This window comes from Frieseomelitta varia, unplaced genomic scaffold (genome assembly GCF_011392965.1).
Source record: "Frieseomelitta varia isolate USP_RPSP 00005682 unplaced genomic scaffold, Fvar_1.2 scaffold_447, whole genome shotgun sequence".
Taxonomy (NCBI): domain Eukaryota; kingdom Metazoa; phylum Arthropoda; class Insecta; order Hymenoptera; family Apidae; genus Frieseomelitta; species Frieseomelitta varia.
This window is the reverse complement of record NW_025110198.1, coordinates 190725-209958: the sequence shown is the minus strand read 5'-3', so window position 1 is coordinate 209958 and position 19234 is coordinate 190725. Positions and strand designations below refer to the sequence as shown.

Sequence of the window (19234 nt, the reverse complement as noted above, 5' to 3'; positions counted from 1 at the left end):
GTTTGCTTAACATCGAATATCGGTTGACTTCGACGCTAGGCGCACAGCCACTTGCGGCTTGTACAAGTTGGTGTTCGAAACTCGTACTCGAGGAACTATAGGTCGCTACAGAAGTCACGAAACCGTGTTGCAAGTGACTTTCACCTGCGCCGACCAATCGTCGTCGTTCTTGACTTTCTTCTACATGAAACGTTCCGTCTCTCCAACAATCTGAAGACATCCGAACATCTACGTGGCGCACAAAATCATCTGGAACTATTTCCAAATGTTACTTTTCAATCCGAAGATTGCTCCTCTGTGACGTTAAGAATTTCGCTGAAGTGTTCAATAACGATAATTCGAATTTTTCCGAAAGAGAAAAAAGGGATACTGCGGAGAATGGACACATCGAGACCTAACGAGAGCTTCGATACGGCCCTGAGAGGCGACGAACCAATGAAGCGCAACCTTACCGTCCTCGTCTCGTAGAAATGTGTTCTCGGTTTCGAGCCAGAAGAGAGCCCGCGTGTCCACGAAAGGACAGCGCGTATCAACTGCCAATGAGGCCTCGGCTTCTCGAGCTACCTTTCTCTTTAGCTTCGAGTCACGACTCAGTTTTCACGGCAACCTCGTCCAGGAACCATTCGCAGGATGTCTCGAGAACCGGAACGTGGTGAAAAACATTAAAACGCGACAACTCTCTTCTTCTTTCACCTTTCTTCTTCTTTTTACGTTGATCCCGCGCGCGACAACAGGATTAACAGGATTAACAAAGCTGCTCAAACGACGAATATGTGACTCGAGGACAGGCTCGTCCTGAATGCAACGGCTGTCATCGCTCTGTCAAAACTTTTTTTCGGACGAGGCACGACAAGGTATTCGATATCTTCGATAAGGACGCGAATTTTTGAAGGCTAGATGGTTGAAATTTGAATTTGAACCTTGACGCTTCGTTTGAAATTGAGGAAGAGCGCGGTGATATTTGAGAGCGCGGTTCCACGTGCGTTTAGTACGTCATCTGCTACGGTAGCATCGGTGAGTGGTGATTTCAACGCCTGGATAGGGGTTACGGGTTATCGATTATTACGCTGGCGATCGCATCTTTTGCCCCAATTGTCTCTTTTTTCCCGCGATTTCTCTTCATCCGTACTTTACAATATGTGCTTCTAGCCGAGCTAAACTGTTGTTTGTGGCATTGTCAGGTTGTGTCGTGTTGGTCATCGATACTGTCATCGAGCGGAATCGCATCGAAACCTATCGAGTTTCGAAAGAGATTGAACTTGTTTTTTCTAACACCGATCTGGTGGAAAACCTTGCTCTAGAAGGACAGCTGGTTCAGTGAAAATATCCTTCAAAGTATAGTATCTGACGAAGCAAACAAAAGAAACTCTGACAGTCGGAAATTACTTCCGAGATTTCGATTCTTTTGCCAAAAAATACAAATCTTAGACAATGAGAAACGAGTTGAGAGTGACAGAGATCAAATAGAAATAGATTAAATAGATATCCCGACAATCGACGTTATTCCAGAGATTTCGAATTTTCCCTCTGGCATACGCTGTCATAATAACATTAATTGGCCTAGGAAAGTGGAGCGTGGTTGATTGTGTTTTTCATTGCGCCTCGATTATTCCTTACCGAGAGATCCAGGAGAAACGGAAACGTTTCTTCTCACGTGCTCTTAGATTTCTTCTTAATTATTCACGCGGCGGATTGTTCGCGCGGCTGCTCGAATTAATCGACGTGAAAACGATGACTTGGTCGACTCGAGAGTTTTTACTTTCGACACGGTCCCGCGGTCGATTTCGCCGATTTCGCGAAACACCAGCACACCTAATGCCGCAAGAAAATATCAAGTGTCAAACGTCAGCCGGTGGTTACGTCAGTGAAAGAACCAGTGCAGCGAATATTTTTTTCCGCGCGAGCTTGAAACCCCGAATGATTCGGTTCATTGCCTGTCGCCGTTGCACACAGGCTAAGGTCTGGATCCAGAAGAAGTGAAAGGATCGAGACCTAGTGCTTTCGAACTGACGCGCGTCTAACCTACGCTCCTTCCCCGTGTATTTCCTGTTATACAAGCTGTTGCATCGGTACATTTGCTCGGCCTCGGAATTGCGCAATAACGCGAAAAACGCCAGTTGAAACCGTTTTGTAGAAAACGCTCGTTTAGAAGGCTACGCGTCGTATTTACGGCCGGCTGTGTCGTGGAAGACCCGTATTATGTTCGAAACGTTGCATAAACGCGCGGCGAAACTAGATCACCGCGCTTTTCTTTTTACCTTCTTGCTCGCTGAATTACTAGATTACTGGAACCGTAATAAAGCGTGGTTGTTCGTTTCTCAGGTCAGTGGGTCTCGCGAGCGTGTTCATCCTTTCCAACTCTAGCTGGTAATAAAATTGGCAATAAAATGAACACGCCGCTGCATTGGTCACCGACCGGTTTCCACTTCCCCTAAAAATTTCGTTTCAGATCAAAACACGACAAACGTCATCGACAAAAGAATTTCAAATGACACAAATAACTACCAAATGAAAGTTGAGCCTTCGTTTGCATATTTATTTTTAACGCAATGTTCTCTGAAAATTAAACACTCCGCCAACGCGTGTTAATTATAAAATTTCAGGCTGTTAACTGATGGAATCTTTCGTTACACCGTAGAATTCTTCTATTCTTCATTGACCCCTTTAAACGTTTACGATCGAGGCCATCGTTAACGCATCGGTTGAGATAAAAATACTCAAAGTCATCTTGCTGGCCCACGCTCTCCACTCGCGATTCCTCTCTAAGATAAATACTAGCCCACCGTCTAACGGTTAATCGAATGCCTAATTTTTAGACCATATTTTTTTTCGGAAAGGATTATCAAACTCGTCTCAATCACTGGGTTGATCGGAAAGTTCCCGAATTTTTGCTTCCTTTGAATATTTAACAAATAATAATTCGATACTTTTATATACTTTTCGATATATTCGATACTTTTATATATAATTGAGATTGAACCTAAAGTTTGAAAAAAAAAATTATCTAAAATCTAATTTTACTTAATATATATATATATATTTGCTTTTATATATAGTTGAGATTGAACCTAAAGTTCACAAAAAAAAAAAAAAAATTGTAATTATCAAGCTAAAGTCTCTATTCTACTTCAATTCTTAGTCGTTGTTACGAATTTTCCGAGCAGCTAAGTAATTCGAATATTCAAGAATCGTTCGCTTCTTTGTCGATCTTCACCGATTCGATGGAAAGTATATTTGCATTCAGCCGCGCATCGCGAAGCGCCATTTCACTTTCAACGAAGGAACTCGGCGGCGATCATCATCCCGTTTCCCTCCGATCGTCAATAATCCGTCGTCCCAGTTGCCTATCGTCGGATTTGCGTAGCCGCCGCCGCACGATCGTAGTCGGCTAGAAGATGAAATTACAGCTTTCTGCTCGGGGAACCGGTAAAAACTTAATTAACGTGATTATCTGCCGCGAACAGATTTCAATTTATCTCTCGATCGCAACTTCATGGACGGAATTGTCAGGTAGAAAACACTGTTTAAATAGATACGGGGATAACAGTGGTTGCATGCAGTTCCTCGTAAAGACGGTATGCCAAGGAGGTAGTAGCAACGAGGTCATTCGTCTCTTTATGACTTCTTTGTTTCTAGTGGGCTCCTCTCCGAGCGGTGATCGCCGATCCGCAAACGAATTAGTCGCGCCTCGGCGTGATTCGCGCTCATTTAGATACTCGAGTCATATGTATGTACGTGTCCCGAGGATCCTTCAATTTGGCAGCAGCGCGATGAAATTTTAAATTAATTTAGAGGAAGTACCAGGGGGATGCTGTACACGCTCGAAATTTAAATAGTTTGATTGTTTGTCTTATTCGAGATATATTCTTCATAGTTGACTTTCTTACTTATTGAATTTTCATGAATGTATAATATATTAATGTTATAAACACCACATCATAAATTTATAATAAATTGATTCTCGTCTAACGTGCTTCAAAATCATGAATTGAATTTGATTTAAAATCTTATCGTAGACATTGAAATTTTATCTTATCACTACACTTATCCGTGGGTATATTTTCTTTCTCTAAAACTTCGTCTTTGCCAATTTTCGCCAACGTGCGTCATTTTCCTCAAACGTAAAAAAAAAAAAAAAAAATAGAGAAACAAAAAAAAAAAAACAGAACAGGAATCGACGAGCAAGTTTCTAGAAACGATGCGTCACGGTTTCGAAAAGAGGTAGGAAAAATGGAAAGGCCGATCGGAAGGTCTCGTTTCAAATCGGTGGAAAAAGTTTAATTGGCGCATCTATAAGCGCGTTATCGGCGATCTAACGCAGGATCAACCGACCGCGGGGAAAACTTTCTCACGTTTCGCGCGGAACACAGCTCCGATTACAACAAGACCGGTGACTAATAAAAGTTCTACGATATTTTCGAGCAATTGTTCCCGGTTGTTAGCGGTTAACGTTCGTCGAGAGCAACGGGAATGAGACTTTAATCGTGAATCCTCTCCGCGTTGTCTCGCTTTCCAGATGATACTACTCCCGTTACTATGGGTTTTGCTGTTGCCTGCGATCATGGGTGGTTACGTCCCCCCCGGGCCACGATTCAGATGCCCGAAAGAGCCCAAGTACATCTATCCTTGCACGTGCGTTCGCGGCAGTGACAGAGGATTGTACGTCCATTGCGAGAACACGAATTTGGCCAGCTTGAGCCTGGCCTTCTCCAATCTGGGCAACGAGGGCATGCCGATCGAGGAGCTCGTTTTGTACAAATGCAACATAGGTGAGCTATGGTTCTCTCTTACTCAGAAACGTATACTGTCGCGGACACTTTTGTCAATTTCTCGATGAACGAACCGATTTTAAAATTAGAAAGAGAAAATAAATTGATATTCCAAGTACAAGTATCCGTTGAAATCGATATCAGATCTATTTAAAAAAAGAAGAAGATTTCAAGAACGATTAAAATTCGAATTTCATTGCGTTCGAAGGACGTTTTTACGGACCCGCTCTCTATCCTCTGGACGTTCGAGTGCTGCGGTTCATCGACACTCCGCTGAGACTGATCGAGGAGCACAGCTTTCTCGGCGTAAATAGAACTCTACAAGAGCTCTATGTGATAAACAGCATTCTGGAGAAGTTCCCGCGGCAAGCATTGCAAATCTTGGGGAATCTCAGTATCCTGAGTATCGCTGGCCATCGGATCTCCACTTTACCGGTGGACAGCTTCGCTGACAGTGCTGCAGCCGCGAAAATTGAAAAGCTGGAGATCAGTAACGGTACTCTAATGCTGTTTTGCGCGAAAGCAAATCTGTCTGAGGAATAGTTCTAGAGTCTTTCATTTTCATTTCATTAGGCACTCTGACTTCTTTGCCAGCGGAGGCGTTGACACCTCTGAAAAAGCTGAAAAGATTGGATCTCCATGATAACGAGATCAAGGAACTGAAGAGGAATCAGTTTAAAGGTTTGAGAGACACGGAATACTTGGATCTGTCTCATAATCAGATCAACAAGCTCGATGGCTCCCATTTGGCTGATTTGACGAAGATGGGCTGGTGCAACCTATCTCACAACGCCATTGCAGACTTGAAGAGGTATTCCTCGAGACTCTGTCCTGCATATGAGATAAATGATAGTTTAACATAATTTTGAAATCTACATAAATGTATGAAAATTCGTCCTTTATCTATAGAGGAACATTTGCGAGAAACTCTCTGCTGAAGGTACTCAATCTGAACCACAATAAAATCAGGAAACTCGACTCGAATACTTTCCGTGGCATGCGCTTCTTGGTAAGACTCTATTTAAGTGACAATCAGATAAACGACGTTGGAAGAGGAACCTTCGGCCCTGTTACCAGAATAGGCACCATCGATCTCGCTAGAAATTTCATCAAGAAAATCGACTTTCAAATGTTCAGTCAACTACAGTTTGCAGAGGTTTGTGCGGTTATTTTTTGTTCGTACAAATACATAAAAAAAAAAAAAAAAAAAAGGAAGGAAACACCATCAATTGAGAGCAAAATTGAGACTTATTTTTTTCTTCCCAGCTGATAGATGTGTCCGAAAATTTCGTGACGGTGATAGAAAAGTTATCGTTCAAAGATCTTTATCTGGCGAAGATCAACTTGTCTCACAACGAGATATCAAAAATAGAGCCAGGAGCTTTCGAGAACTGCGTCAACATCACCGTATTAGATCTGAGTCACAACAAGCTGGAGAATATTTCGAAACACTCGTTCGACAGTGCAACTTACGCCACGGAGCTTCAACTGAGTTACAATCAGTTCACCGCCCTTAATCAGGTGTCTTTCGGGGGTCGAGTGATTCGGAGATGTTCCTCGAGAATTCCCGAACGAAATGATTGTATTAATGATTCCAGGTGCCGCTGCACAATATGACCGGGCTGAAAGTTCTCAACGTGTCGCACAATTTGATGCACTCGGTGCCTCGTCAAACGTTCCCGAAGTTGTACGAGCTACACACGATCGATCTGTCCTACAACAACCTGACAGAGATCCACAATGCCGTATTTCAGACTTTGTTCAGTCTTCGTTTCTTAAATCTGTCGCACAATTCTCTGGAGAAGATAAAGCCGTCCACGTTTGGCCCGTTGCCAACTCTGTTGGAGTTGGACATGAGTTACAATCAGCTGAACGATGTTGCACGCGGCAGTTTGACCAGATTACCAAGCTGCAGGTGATCAATGATTTTATCAAGATTCGTTGGAGATCTCGGTTTTTCAATTCAAATTCATTCGAATGAAAATTAAATTGAACAAGGATGTCGTGTCGATTTGTAGGAGCTTGACGGTGAAGAACAATCGATTGACGAAGATCTTTCAGCTGCCGATATCTCTGGGTAATTTGGATTTTTCGGAAAATTGGTTGGAGGAAATCCCCACGACGGACGTATGGCCCACGATGAACGCTCTTCTCTCCCTGGACCTCTCGGGGAATCGATTAGGCGATAATCTGAAACACGGCAGCTTCGAAAACCTGCTTACCTTGAGGACTTTGAACCTACAGTCGAACAACATGACGAGACCACCTTGGGAAGCACTGAGCACTCTGACCAGCCTGCAATATCTTTATATGCAGGTTCGACCGTGTTTCGACTTCAATTTTATTAAATTAATATCACGCCTCTGGCTTAACAAAGCGACACTTTGTACAAACGATGATTTCAGGATAATCAGCTGACCGAGTTGGGAAAATCCGCGTTCGGACGTCTTCCGATAGTGTTCGAGCTGAATCTAGCCAACAATCAGATACAAAACGTGAGCACTCGAGCTTTCGAAGGGTTGCTGCAGCTGTTAACTCTGAATCTGACGAATAACAAACTCACGCACATACCGAACGAGGCATTCCAGAGTCTCGTCTCTTTGAGATCTCTGGACCTCTCTCACAATAAGCTAGAAAGGTTGGATAACAAAACTCACGGGCTTCTGGACGACTGTCTGTCCTTGGAGAGACTGAATCTCAGTCACAATAAGATATCTTTCGTCACGAAGAAGACGTTTCCGAACGATCCTTGGGTCCCTTATCGATTGAAGGAAGTCGATCTTTCGTACAATACCATGCCGGTTTTAACTCACGAGCTCACTGTAGGAGCGAAGAAGTTTCAGTATTTGAATATCAGTCATAATAACATTAATGAGATACGAAAATGTGAGTATAGTTCAATACAGATTCCTAGTATCTATAGAAGAAATTGGTACTAGTGTTAATTTAATATCTTTTTCGTTTCTTTTCTTCTGTTTTTCGAATATCCTAGATGTAATTGGGAATTTGACAGCGATACAGACACTGGATCTCTCTTACAACGAGATCAACGACCTGTCAGAACCGGATGTTTTTGATCCTCCGACGAATCTGACTAATCTGTATCTGAGTCACAATCGTTTGACTCAGCTGCCATTGAACAAAATTCTCCCGTTGCCAAATTTGAAGATTTTCGACGTGGAGTCCAACTCGCTCGGAGTGTTCAGCGACATGTTCATGAACATTATAGAAAATGGCACGAAGCTTCGATATCGCGGTAAGAAGAAGCAACAGAAGTTGCCGATATTCTCTTTCGCGGGAACAGTGAGCATAGAATGTGATTGTAGTAATCAATCTCTAACTCTGCCAGGAAATAATTATTATTGCTATTAGGGAGCATTATTGTTAGGAGTTAGGAGTTGGCCATTATTAGGAATTATGAATTATTATTAGGAAATCCACTGCACTGTGATTGCTACGTGAGGCCCCTGAAAAGATGGCTGAGCACTCACACGGAAGTCCCAAAAGAATGGTCGAACGTTAGCTGCGAGAGTCCGCATTTCTTGTCCCACAAACTTTTGACGGAAGTCACGGAGGATCTGATGGGATGTGGCCAGAGGGACGTCAAAGAGTATCCCGAGTTCGACGTCACGCCCGACGTGAAGTACCGAAACATCGAGTAGTACGTATATATCAAAAACGAAACGACCATCTTGGTGATCGATACAGACGAATATTTCAATTCGTTTATGACAAATGCAGTTTCTTGCGTTCTTTTCGAAATTTGGTAGAAATTAGATTTTCAGCAAATTAAATTTCCAGAATTTTAGAACTAGGGACTGTAAGATAAAAATTAGTGACACTTTTCTTTGGGGGTAACGATGAATATTTTTTAGTAACGAGGAGGACAAGAGTTGGAAGGCGACGTGGTACGTGACGTCGCGAGAAGACATCGGCGACTTTTACGTGGTGGTTCGAGAGTCCGGGAGTAGCAAATCCGCGATCGAGAAGGATCTCGTCTACAGCGAGAGGTCCTTTAAAATTCCGGACTTGCGGGACTCTGGGACAAAGTACGAGCTGTGCGTGCTCGCGAGGGACTCGGAGGGCAACGTGAAGCACTTTCGAAACTCGCAGTGTCAGACATTGGCGCAGAACGGGTTCGACTCGTCCGCGTCGAGGTTCACGGTGAACGCGTTCCTGATTCTAATCGCCGTGTCCTTCGGCATTCTAGCGTGACGCTGGAAGAAAAGAGCGTCGCGACATCGCGGTAGATCATTCTCCGCGATTCTTTCGCTTCTCCCACGATTAACGCATGTAAATAACGATACGATCGTAAATCGATGTCGCGGCGTGGATCGTGGCTGTACATAGGTTGTGTCTTACCAGCGAGGTACGTTTCGCCAGGACGTTGAACGTCGTGTATTTATTTTTGTAAAAATATAGTCGCATAGAGCCGATCCTAAACGATTCTCGTTTATTCTCTGTGAACTAGAAAAATACATTGAGTGACAAATTTAATCGAACTTAGGATTCCCAGGAATACCCAGAGTCCTTCTTTTCAAAAATCCTCGTTTATCTCGTTTATCGCAAGCGATCGATAGAAAAAAAGAAAAAAAAAAAAAGGAGAAAACGGAAGGAAGAAGGAAGATCCATCGATGGGATCGGGAGAAAGGGTGAAAAGAGTTGGCTGTGTAATTTGAGATCGTTAGGTGGTCGGGAGGTCGGGACGATTAGCGGACAATTTGTCTTAATAACTTTTGTCGGCTAATCCCACGAGCCTAATTCCTCGAGCCCGGAGCGTTGTCCCGCCGCTAATAAAGGCGTTTCTCCCGGTTGAAAAAGTTCTCAAGGAAGTCAGCGGGGCTCGCGAGCCGCGCGTAGTAAGATGATTTCATTATTCCGCGTTTTATAATTAACATCCACGGTTATCCCGGAGGAAGAGCAACGGCTCGGGGCTTTTCTAATGAGGTCGAAGTCCCGTGGAAGTCGTCGCTTCCGCAAAACGATCCTGCGGCCAGATTAATGACGTCACAGCCGATCACGATCATCCACGCGACACGTTCTCTCTGCCTCGTTCTTTCCTTCGCTGTTCGTTCACTCTCGGCTATTATTCGAGGTAGATCTCGATCCGTTCGCGCCATGTTTTTCTACGTGTCGAAGAGAAAAATCTCGCGAGAGATACGTGACGAGCAGGGGTGCGACCACGCTGTTTCGTTGACGATTAACGGGACTTTGGATCGGTGAACACGCAACGCGCGCGATCGTTATCGCCACCGTGCAAGGAAAAAAAGATCATTTACTTTTTTTTTTTTTAGACGTTCGTTCTTACTCGAAAACCTTGCTTCTTTTGGCAGAAACTCTCAGACGGTATCCTTGCAAATATTTGAGACGCGTCGTGATACTTAAATATCGTTTTAAGCGTACGTTCTCGAAGAAGGGGCATTACCCTCGGAACGTTTTCAAGCAAGTTTTTATTCTTCTTGAAACTGTTGGATTCCGTGTAATGGAGTCAACACGTTTACAATTTAGAAGAGTTTATTCCCTTACAGTCGTGATCGTGTATGAAATAGGATGATATACAATGATTTAGAATGTCTTAGAATATGATGAATGTCTAATGCTCTCAACGATATAGAATGTCTCTATAATGATTTAGAATGTTTTATGAGCGTAATGTCTCTAAAACATGTCCTTATATATATTTGGTTATCATCGTCAAGTGGAAGAGGAAGGAGCATAGATGACCAACAATTAGATCTTGCCCTTATGACTAACTATTCACAGTCCACTTTTATGTGGACTGTTGCTAGCTTATTGTCAGTATTTGCATACATTCAATATTGTCCGGGTTGGTCATCCAACCAAACATCTTTTAAACATTCGACTTGAACACAGCATCCTAAAGACTTTAGAGATCCATCAACGTTTAGCCGATGTCGTTTCATTAGCGCAATTTTTTTCCAATCGAACTTCCATTTTTTAATGTTAGAAATAACGCGATATTTCTTCGTTGTTACGTCTTCCATCTGTGCGTGTCTTATAATTTCATGAAACTTCGAGGGAGTACGTATGTGTAACGTCACGATAAATCATCATCGTTCGATCCTTGATCCTTAAATCCTGTGTCTACGAGATTAATCTGCAACAACTGCGAACGATTAAATTGGATCGCGAAAGAGAAGATGTGATTCTGGAACAGCATAGACACGCGTCTTCCCTCTTTATCCCCCACGTCGTTAATCTTATTATTTGCGATCTTGGTGCGAGATCGGTACGGATTCTTTGATAGCACGTTACCGGAAACGCGATCCTCTCGTGCGATCGCTTTAATTATCGAATTCTTTTTTGTTCTTTTATCCGAGGCAGTCTCCGAGGAAAGGAGTCCAATTAGCATCGAACCGTGGCGATCGTTACGGAGCCGAACGATTTCTCGTCGCCCAGCGTAATCCGCAATCGGTTGCTCGTTACGAAATCCTTGGACACTTTCACCTCCGGGCTTAGAGGAGTATGGCGTGTACACTCCGTCCAGGTACCGTACACGAGCGTGCACGATTCTGTACGAACGAACACGAACGATGGCGCGCCGGCAGTGTCTATCAGCGGCAGACATCCATTTGTCTGGCCTCGGTTCGACCATAAGGCCCCCAAGGCTGTTTTACTTGAATAAATTTATGCGCGACCGATCCTCCCGGTCGAACGAGCCGCGACCAGACTTCGGTTTCGTTGACCTGCCCACTCTCGGCTTCCTCTGTTAACCTTTTGCCTCGCCGCTTTCTTTTCGTTCTTCGGTTCCGCTTGTTAGTCTTCGATTTAACGCTAAAGCTGCCAGAACAGTCAGGAAAATGAATTTTTCATTCGGGATTTTTGAAGATTCTGATAAAAGTCTCGATGTTGTTAGACAATTAATCGACCATTTTTATTTACCATATTTATTCTAATAACGTGATTTATATTCATGGAAGCAAGAAACTGGAAGATTAATAGCGCGGTAAACGGATGACGATGTGATCAGTTTCTTTGTGTTGGTTGAACGCATTTACATAGTTCACTTTGGACAGTGACTCACACACGGATCCATATAAGGTCCAACGTTGTCCGACTCTCTCTCTCTCTCTCTCTCTTTGTCGGTGGACCTGGACTTGTACGCCTACGGCGAAACGACGAGTCGAGAAACTGCGAGATAAAAAGGAGCGATCGAACGAGGAGGAACCTCGAAAAGGCTGGGGCCGGCCTACGTGACTCGATTTCGTAGCCAAACGTGCATAAACATCTCGCAATTTAAAATATCGGAGCGTTCCTCGGGCCGAAAATGTGCTCAGCTCGTTAATTCTCCGGCAGCTTCGCGCCAACTACGCTCGCGCTCGTGGGAGGATAGAATAATCTCTTCTTGGTATCGCTCCCATCGATCTTACAGCGTCGATCGATCCACCGAGCAATTAGGGTGAGACTCTTGCAGCCCTAACTCCGTTATAGCCACGTTACACTTACAAATGTCCCGACGAACGTTAAAAAGCGACGTTGCGAGAGCAAGTTCTTCTTGCTGACGGTCGAAATATCAGAACTTTTCAAAATAGTTCCACCCGAAGTGGAATTTAATTTTGATCGGTTCGTAATTTTTTCACACCTATTTCGATAGAAATTATCTTCTTATTAAAATCTTATCATCTCATTGATATATTTGGATCGCTTTGATCGTTCCAATCAATTTTTCAAGTCGTCTGTTTCCAAATCTAGATTTTTAAAATTGAATGTAGTCAAAAATCTGTGGCTCGGAGAAGCCCATCTCGCACACTGTTGGAAGCTGTCCATATTTGGATCACTTTGATCGCTGACGTACTACATCACGTTACTTAACAGCCAGTCAAATCGTCCATTTGCCAAACGTAGAGTTTTAAAATGGAATTTGTCCAAAATTTGACTCAGAGAGCCCTACGTTGAGATCCTATTTGAGTTTATCATATCACATTTGGATCGCTTTTCAACCTGAGAGAAATTTCATCTGTACCACTGTCGCCTGATAATATCCCTGCCCTCGGGTACAAGTGCCCTCGAGATTCCTGCTCGAGCGTTACAGCTTTATCCGTGTTTTCCGTCAGATGGATACCGCAGGATACCGGTGGACCGCGAGAGGTTAAGCCAGCGGTTGCGAAAAATGCCGGTATCAGCGGCAAGGGTACCTGCTGCACAAAGTACCATCGGACGGATCTCACGTGCGCGCCGTTAAAAAGATGTTGCCCCGTTCCGCGTCGACGTCCGGCTGCGCACACCGTCTGCCTGTGGCTCCGGTGTGCGTTTTTCGTTGTGTGTGTGTACGTGTGTTCGAACTCTCCCGCCAGTGCACGAACGTACGGGCCCGTCAGTGCCTCTCGCGTTCTCGCACTGGGAACAACTCCGACTCGGTTCCGCCGCCGCGTCTCATCTTCGCAATTTTTTCCCCCTTTCTTCCCCCAGTGTCTCTGCGTGATCCATCGGAATATACGCTGTCTGCTACGTATCACCTATATCGACATTTAACCAAAAGAAAAAGAAAAAAAAAAAGGAAAAGTGAAAATACCTTTTTCTAAGGGCGTCGAGAAAGCTGAGTCCGAAAGGAGACCGAACAATCCGACTCCAAATGAGAGTTTCGAGTGGTTAGAGCGAGAACACCGCGTCGTCCCTTTCTTCCCACCTTCCTTCTCCCTTTTCCCTATTTTTCCTCCCCCTTTCGCTCCATTCCCTTCGTTCAGACCTTTCAAGAGCCTCAGCAAGATTCATCGGGCGATTTGACATGGAGACCGGAATCCGGAGACTGCTTCTCTGCTGGATATATGTTTTTAGTGTGGCAGGAGCGAACGGTGAGCAAGTTCACAGTGCATTTTTTTTTTTTTTTTTTTTTTTTTTTTTTTTTTTTTTTATAATACAAAACTATTATCTTTCGGCTATGGTTATCTCGTGTCGTACAGAATTATCTATTCCACGTGTTCGGTTCTTCCGGAAGACACTGAATGGGTCATCGATCGTGCTCTCTCTGAAAACGTGACGTTAAATTAATACTAATCGACTCTAGAATTTTATCGCAATTACAGTCTAGACAGACTAGTTAATTTAGGATTGTTATTTTTTCTGCGAAAAAACGTCAATTTTCCTCCAAAAAGTATTTAGCTGGCGAATCGGCAATGTTGTTAATAGACACTCAAGAGGAAACATGGCCCAAATTTCAACGTAGGAACGTCACGTGGACGGTAAATGCGTGGCTCAAGGCCGACGGACGTTCACTCGTTCATCGCGCGACGTGATGATCGGCATCGACCTCGATGCAACGATATCGCGTCTGGTAAATCTGGTGGATGGTTTCCATTAAAACGTGTGCTTCGCTCGCGGAGATACACTGTTGAGAATGTTGTGCGAACCCGTGTACAATAACCCGTAGCGATTCGCGCTCGTGGTGATTAGCAGGGTAATTGTACTGTTTTGTTGGAACGGTTGACGGAAACGTTGCGCCAAGTGAGAACTGATTTCAACCGCGTGTGATCACGTTTATCCGACGTGTGTGTTTTTCGATGGTGAAAGAGTTACGTGTTAGAAAACCACGAATTTTTCTTTTTTCTTTCGCCTATTAGAATTCTCATAGAAAAGTAGTCCACGCGTTTTAGTTGGCGAGATTGGTTAGATCATTTCGCAAGCGGAAAGGAAAATTACGCAAGAATGTTAATCATAGCGCGTGAGAGGCTGGAAATTCGCGTGATTTACGTGCGAATAATAAACATTGCCCAATGAATCACGCGAGCTACTCGTACGTATGTATATCTCTCATTATCCGTCAATTGTTGCCTCTAACTGACTTACGTTCTTACGACTGTCCATTGGCTGGACGGTGAAACGGCTTTTGTCACAGCTGGACTGGCAGAAAAAAATTAATTTCCTCGTCGAATTGTCCGAGTCGACGATAGAAATTGTCACGTGGTGACAGATCTCTGTGCATCGGTTGATTTAGCGACGGGCATGTTTTTACGCAATCAAAACGCATGGTACGCAATTACTCCCTCGTGGTAATTCGTTTCTACGTGTTAATTCCTTGTCGTGAGCTTAATGGTCTGCATCGTCTGAGGCTTGATCGATCGAGTTTAATTTTGTCGGCAACAAAATTGATTACACCATTTCTGTTAATACAGCCATATGGCCAGTCATCGGTGACTGACGTTATTAAATTTTTTAGATTTATTAATTTACTCTGAACGGTTTGTGTGCATATTTTTACGCATACGCTCTTGTAGACTTTTGAGGTGTTAAATTTTTCAAAAATGCGTCAACATCCACGGTGTAATAATAATCAAGACTAATTACAGTTTGTGTAGTCCTGTTATTATAGTGCAACAGGATTTACTCTTCACTGTTCGATAAATTCCATTTCATTTGAAAGAACGTTTGCCACGTTTTCAGAACAGAATCTAATAATACCTCTAGCAAACGTTATATGACATTTACCTTTCCAACAAGTTACGTAACCTTAATGAGAAATTCATCAACTTCATGATCTCTTAATTTCATACTTTCGTTAGATGAGAAAGAAAAGAAATGAATTATTTACCTCCATAAATTTATTCATCGCGAGATGACATACGTGATGAATTCTAAAGTCAATTTGAACAATAGTGTTTGCAATACCGACACTTTTCTCAACTCTTCAATTTATGAAGTTGAATGAACATGAACGTGGGTCCGGATTTTTTCATTGTAACCAGCAAAATCGAAACAGTCACTCAGATTCCTTTTGTTGCGGAAAGAAAGGGAATGGAAGAACGAAAGTGATTTTCCACGCGGAAACGGACACACGACGCTGGACGCCGGATGACACGACACGTCTCAGTTCGGTGTACTTCCTCTTTCGTTCTTTAGAAATCGTGCGAAAGTTAATCGTTTCTCTCGTGAAAAATTGCCCTTGTATTTAAAGATTTCTTACGTCAGAGGGAAAGCTGAATTTTGCATTCCATTCCCGCGTCTCTGTTGATTTGGATTCGCATCACGTGGACAGCAGAATCGTAAAAAGAGAAGGTGAAACTTAATTTAACTGCAGTGAGTTACGAAAGTGTATATATATATATATATATATATTTATTTGTTGGGAAGAAGAATAGACAGTAATATTTTTGGACATTGTTAAAGCATTTTGAATTTTTATTCGACTTTGTAATGGTGCAAGCTAGCAATGAGACACCATTATCGTCTTTGTATCGGCCAAACGACAAAAAGTATACAGAAGTTATAAAACGTTAATTGCAGACATAACGTGTTTAACGAGATTCAATATTTAATAGTCTTCTAATAATAGTCTTCTTCTTTATCGTTACATAAACGGTTGAAGGACACCCAATCGTACGAGCATTTGTTTGCAGCAAACAAAAAATCCCTTATACGTACATTTCTCAAATTGGCTTCATGAATGCAACTCTGACAATCGTATTTCATTTTGGCATTAATCCTTGGACAACGGGTAATTTTATGGCGGCAGGCGCAACGTTCGTTTCGTTTCGTTTCATTTCACATAAAACGAATAAATGTAATTGAGAGGGGAGATACGTTTGCAAACATTATCATTACGAACCCACGCTTACTTTATAATTGTAGAATTATTCTCCTTACATGCTCGGTCAATAGTCATTTTATTGACTCTAGGATCAATAAAACTTCACGAAGTTATGTATCATTGTAGTGTATCAAACCGCTTCTCCTCTTCTAACATGTGCTTCTTCATTTACAATCCTATTATTCACATTCATTACATAAAACACATATTATCGGTTCTCTTACTCCGTGTTTCTTTATTTGCAATTTCATTACACCGATGTGTCTCTGGTTTTTATGGTTGTTACACTTTTCCTCGTTAATCTTCATTTCCAGCCACGTGACCCAGCCCATTTCGAAGATATCATTTCCGGCCGGGTCAATAGTCGGTTTTTCACTTTTTCGCGATTCTCTTTTTCTCGAGAGAGAGAGAGAGAGAGAGAGAGAGAGAACGAATACGAGATACCGATACACGCGGAATCCACGGCCGATTATTATTTTATGTTCCTCCGGTATACCTCTCGCTACTTTATTTTAATCGGGCAACTCGATTTAGTTGCGCGATTGAACACGCTTTTTGCGTTACGCTCCATCTCCGCTTTTTCATTTCCTCCTATCGACCTCACCGGAGAGGATATCGAATCTCGACGCGCTTTCAAGCGATTTCTACACTGTTACATCGATCTCGAGTTTTTCCCCTGTTTTCTTCTTTTTTCCTTTCTTTTTTTTTTCTTTCTCCTCTCCCTGGTTCTTATTTTGAACGACGATGTAGTGGTACTTGCTCAGTTTTATCCGAGGCCGTTCTCTGTCGCTTCTTGCGAGAGGAATTCACCGGGCAAATTCTGCCGCTGCCAATCTGAACGTGAGGCAAAAAGCTGCCGCGGTACGTGCATCGATGTTCTCCAAGCTCAAATGCGACTTAGTGAAAGTATTTGAACGTTTAGCGCAGGAATTGTCTCACTGGATTTCCAAGCGTGCAAAAGGAGGTTGTACTTGCAAAAATTTTCACAAAGTCTCCCTTTGAATTGCGCGAGAAGTTACTTCGTTCAAACTTACGAGATAAATTTTAACTTGGCTATTCGGTATTTAACACCGAAACTGGCAAAGTTTCGAAATTCACGGATTTATTGATTTACAACTATTAATATTTCGATAACAGATCTGTACGATTTGTGCTTTTCACTATATAATGATATTTAGGAATAAACAAGACCAAACTGTCGTAAAGTCCGCGGAAAAGTGAGCCAGGTTCATTTATAAACCCGAGACTCGACGTGAATCCAAACGTGCTATAACGTACCATCGTATTCGGAAGGCAAGTTCTCGTGAAGAATGATTCGTGGCAGGTTTGTCATCCGTGCTCGGTTCGCATTTAATTGCACGACAGAGCCTCGCGATCGAGCCTTGTATGTAAAAGAAGTATTCGCGGAAAAGCGAGGCGAGTGGGTGTTGCAAGTGTCGCCTGTCCAACGAATCCGGCGGCTCGGACTGATTCCTTGGTATATCCGGTCTATCGGACGAAAAATCCGCCGACGTCGGATTTTTGCCTGTTTTTCTTTCGAGAGAGAGAGACAAAGGATTCGGTGAAAGAATTATTAGGGAGGGAGAGTGAAGAGAAAAAAGAAAGAGGGGCTGGAGGGAGAAGATGGGATAACGCGGCGACCCTGGAGGAAGAGGACGCGTAGAATGCAAGAGGGTCTACGCTGGAATGGGAATCGGAGGTGGGAGTGAGAGTGGGAGTGAGGAATCGGCTGGGAGAGGCCATAGGAAAACCGGTTGCCAATCTGCACGGACGTTGGACATCGGCGAACAGCGGCGGAGAAAAGGCTAAAAAAGGGTGTAAAGCCACTCCGGTTTTCAGCAAACCGATCCATCCACCGATCGATTTTCATCGATTTCTGTGAGACCACCGTGGACGAAAAGTGGGAAATAAGTAGGAAAAGCAGTTGCACGAAGGGGAAGGAGTGGAGAACCGAACGAGGAGAAAAGTAGAGAGAGGATTCGAACTGTTAGAAGGAGGCTGTCGTCGATCCAGTTTGAAATCGAAACGATCCTCAAGGATTCCAGGTCGGAAACTGGATACCTGATCTCGTTAGAAGGTCTAGACGCCGATCGATCGATCATTCCATCCTCCATTGCGGGATAGGAGCTTCCCCATCAAAATTATTATAGAACCTAATTTTATGGTTTGTCTTACCATAGATTTGTCTTACCTCCTAAATATTATTATAACTAAATATTAATATAGATGAGATTCGTCACATTGTTGCGTTTTGATGCATTTTTGCTATCTAAAATTTTGCACGAATCAGCACAAAAATCCACGATCTGTTGATCAGTGTTGGATGAATCATTTATGTCGGCATTTATATCGAGGGATTTATACGTAGGATCAACGTAGCTGGTTCAAAGTGGAATTTGAAATGAAGCTATTACACGATCGGGGTTCGTTCTATCTGGCAATCTCGATTACGTCGTCTAGCCGTGGCTGATCTAGCGGTTCTACTTTTTCAAGGACGATCTATCGAGACGCGCGATCGACGGGAAACTTTTTCCACTTTTTCCGCACGGTGTGGCGTAACTGGGTCTTGGCTCTGGCCGGTCGTTGAACGACGCCTCGACGCGACGCGTTCGATTTTTACTATTGAAGCTAAAAGTCGCGATCTTTGACACGAAATTCTTTACGACGATCCGTTGATAGAAGAATCGTGCTACGATCGTTGGCGATATTCAGACTTCTTAACACATTCGAGACCGACGGATTGCTGCAAAATTGTCCCCGATAGCTGAAGAAAATGTTTTTAGTTACAGCAAAGGATTAATGGCAATGGAACTCTCATTTTTCCAAGTGTAACTTTAATATTACACGAGATATTGTAAAGACTTGAAGCTTGATTCTACATATTCGGACGAAGGGAATCATTCTCTTGGCAAAAGGTACTGGA

At 43.1% G+C, this 19234-nt stretch overlaps 2 protein-coding genes across 4 annotated transcripts in view; both read left to right on the top strand.

The window, feature by feature from the left end:
- Nucleotides 1-9266, top strand: part of LOC122532320 (insulin-like growth factor-binding protein complex acid labile subunit) — an 11443-nt gene extending 2177 nt beyond the window's left edge. The window contains exons 1-12 of one of the 2 annotated variants that reach the window (XM_043661000.1): nucleotides 174-854; nucleotides 4517-4769; nucleotides 4978-5265; nucleotides 5343-5580; nucleotides 5679-5925; nucleotides 6036-6290; nucleotides 6368-6684; nucleotides 6788-7085; nucleotides 7175-7655; nucleotides 7762-8025; nucleotides 8202-8430; nucleotides 8645-9266. In XM_043661000.1, coding sequence (XP_043516935.1) covers nucleotides 4517-4769; nucleotides 4978-5265; nucleotides 5343-5580; nucleotides 5679-5925; nucleotides 6036-6290; nucleotides 6368-6684; nucleotides 6788-7085; nucleotides 7175-7655; nucleotides 7762-8025; nucleotides 8202-8430; nucleotides 8645-8984 — 3210 coding nt within the window. In that variant the 5' untranslated portion in view covers nucleotides 174-854 and the 3' untranslated portion in view covers nucleotides 8985-9266. Of the gene's footprint in view, nucleotides 1-173; nucleotides 855-4516; nucleotides 4770-4977; nucleotides 5266-5342; nucleotides 5581-5678; nucleotides 5926-6035; nucleotides 6291-6367; nucleotides 6685-6787; nucleotides 7086-7174; nucleotides 7656-7761; nucleotides 8026-8201; nucleotides 8431-8644 lie in introns of those variants that run through there. The other variant, XM_043660999.1, reaches the window with a different exon arrangement.
- A 3836-nt stretch (nucleotides 9267-13102) lies between these two features.
- LOC122532326 overlaps nucleotides 13103-19234 on the top strand; it is a 28406-nt gene continuing 22274 nt past the window's right edge. The window contains exon 1 of one of the 2 annotated variants that reach the window (XM_043661019.1): nucleotides 13103-13582. In XM_043661019.1, coding sequence (XP_043516954.1) covers nucleotides 13516-13582 — 67 coding nt within the window. In that variant the 5' untranslated portion in view covers nucleotides 13103-13515. Of the gene's footprint in view, nucleotides 13583-14110; nucleotides 14521-19234 lie in introns of those variants that run through there. The other variant, XM_043661020.1, reaches the window with a different exon arrangement.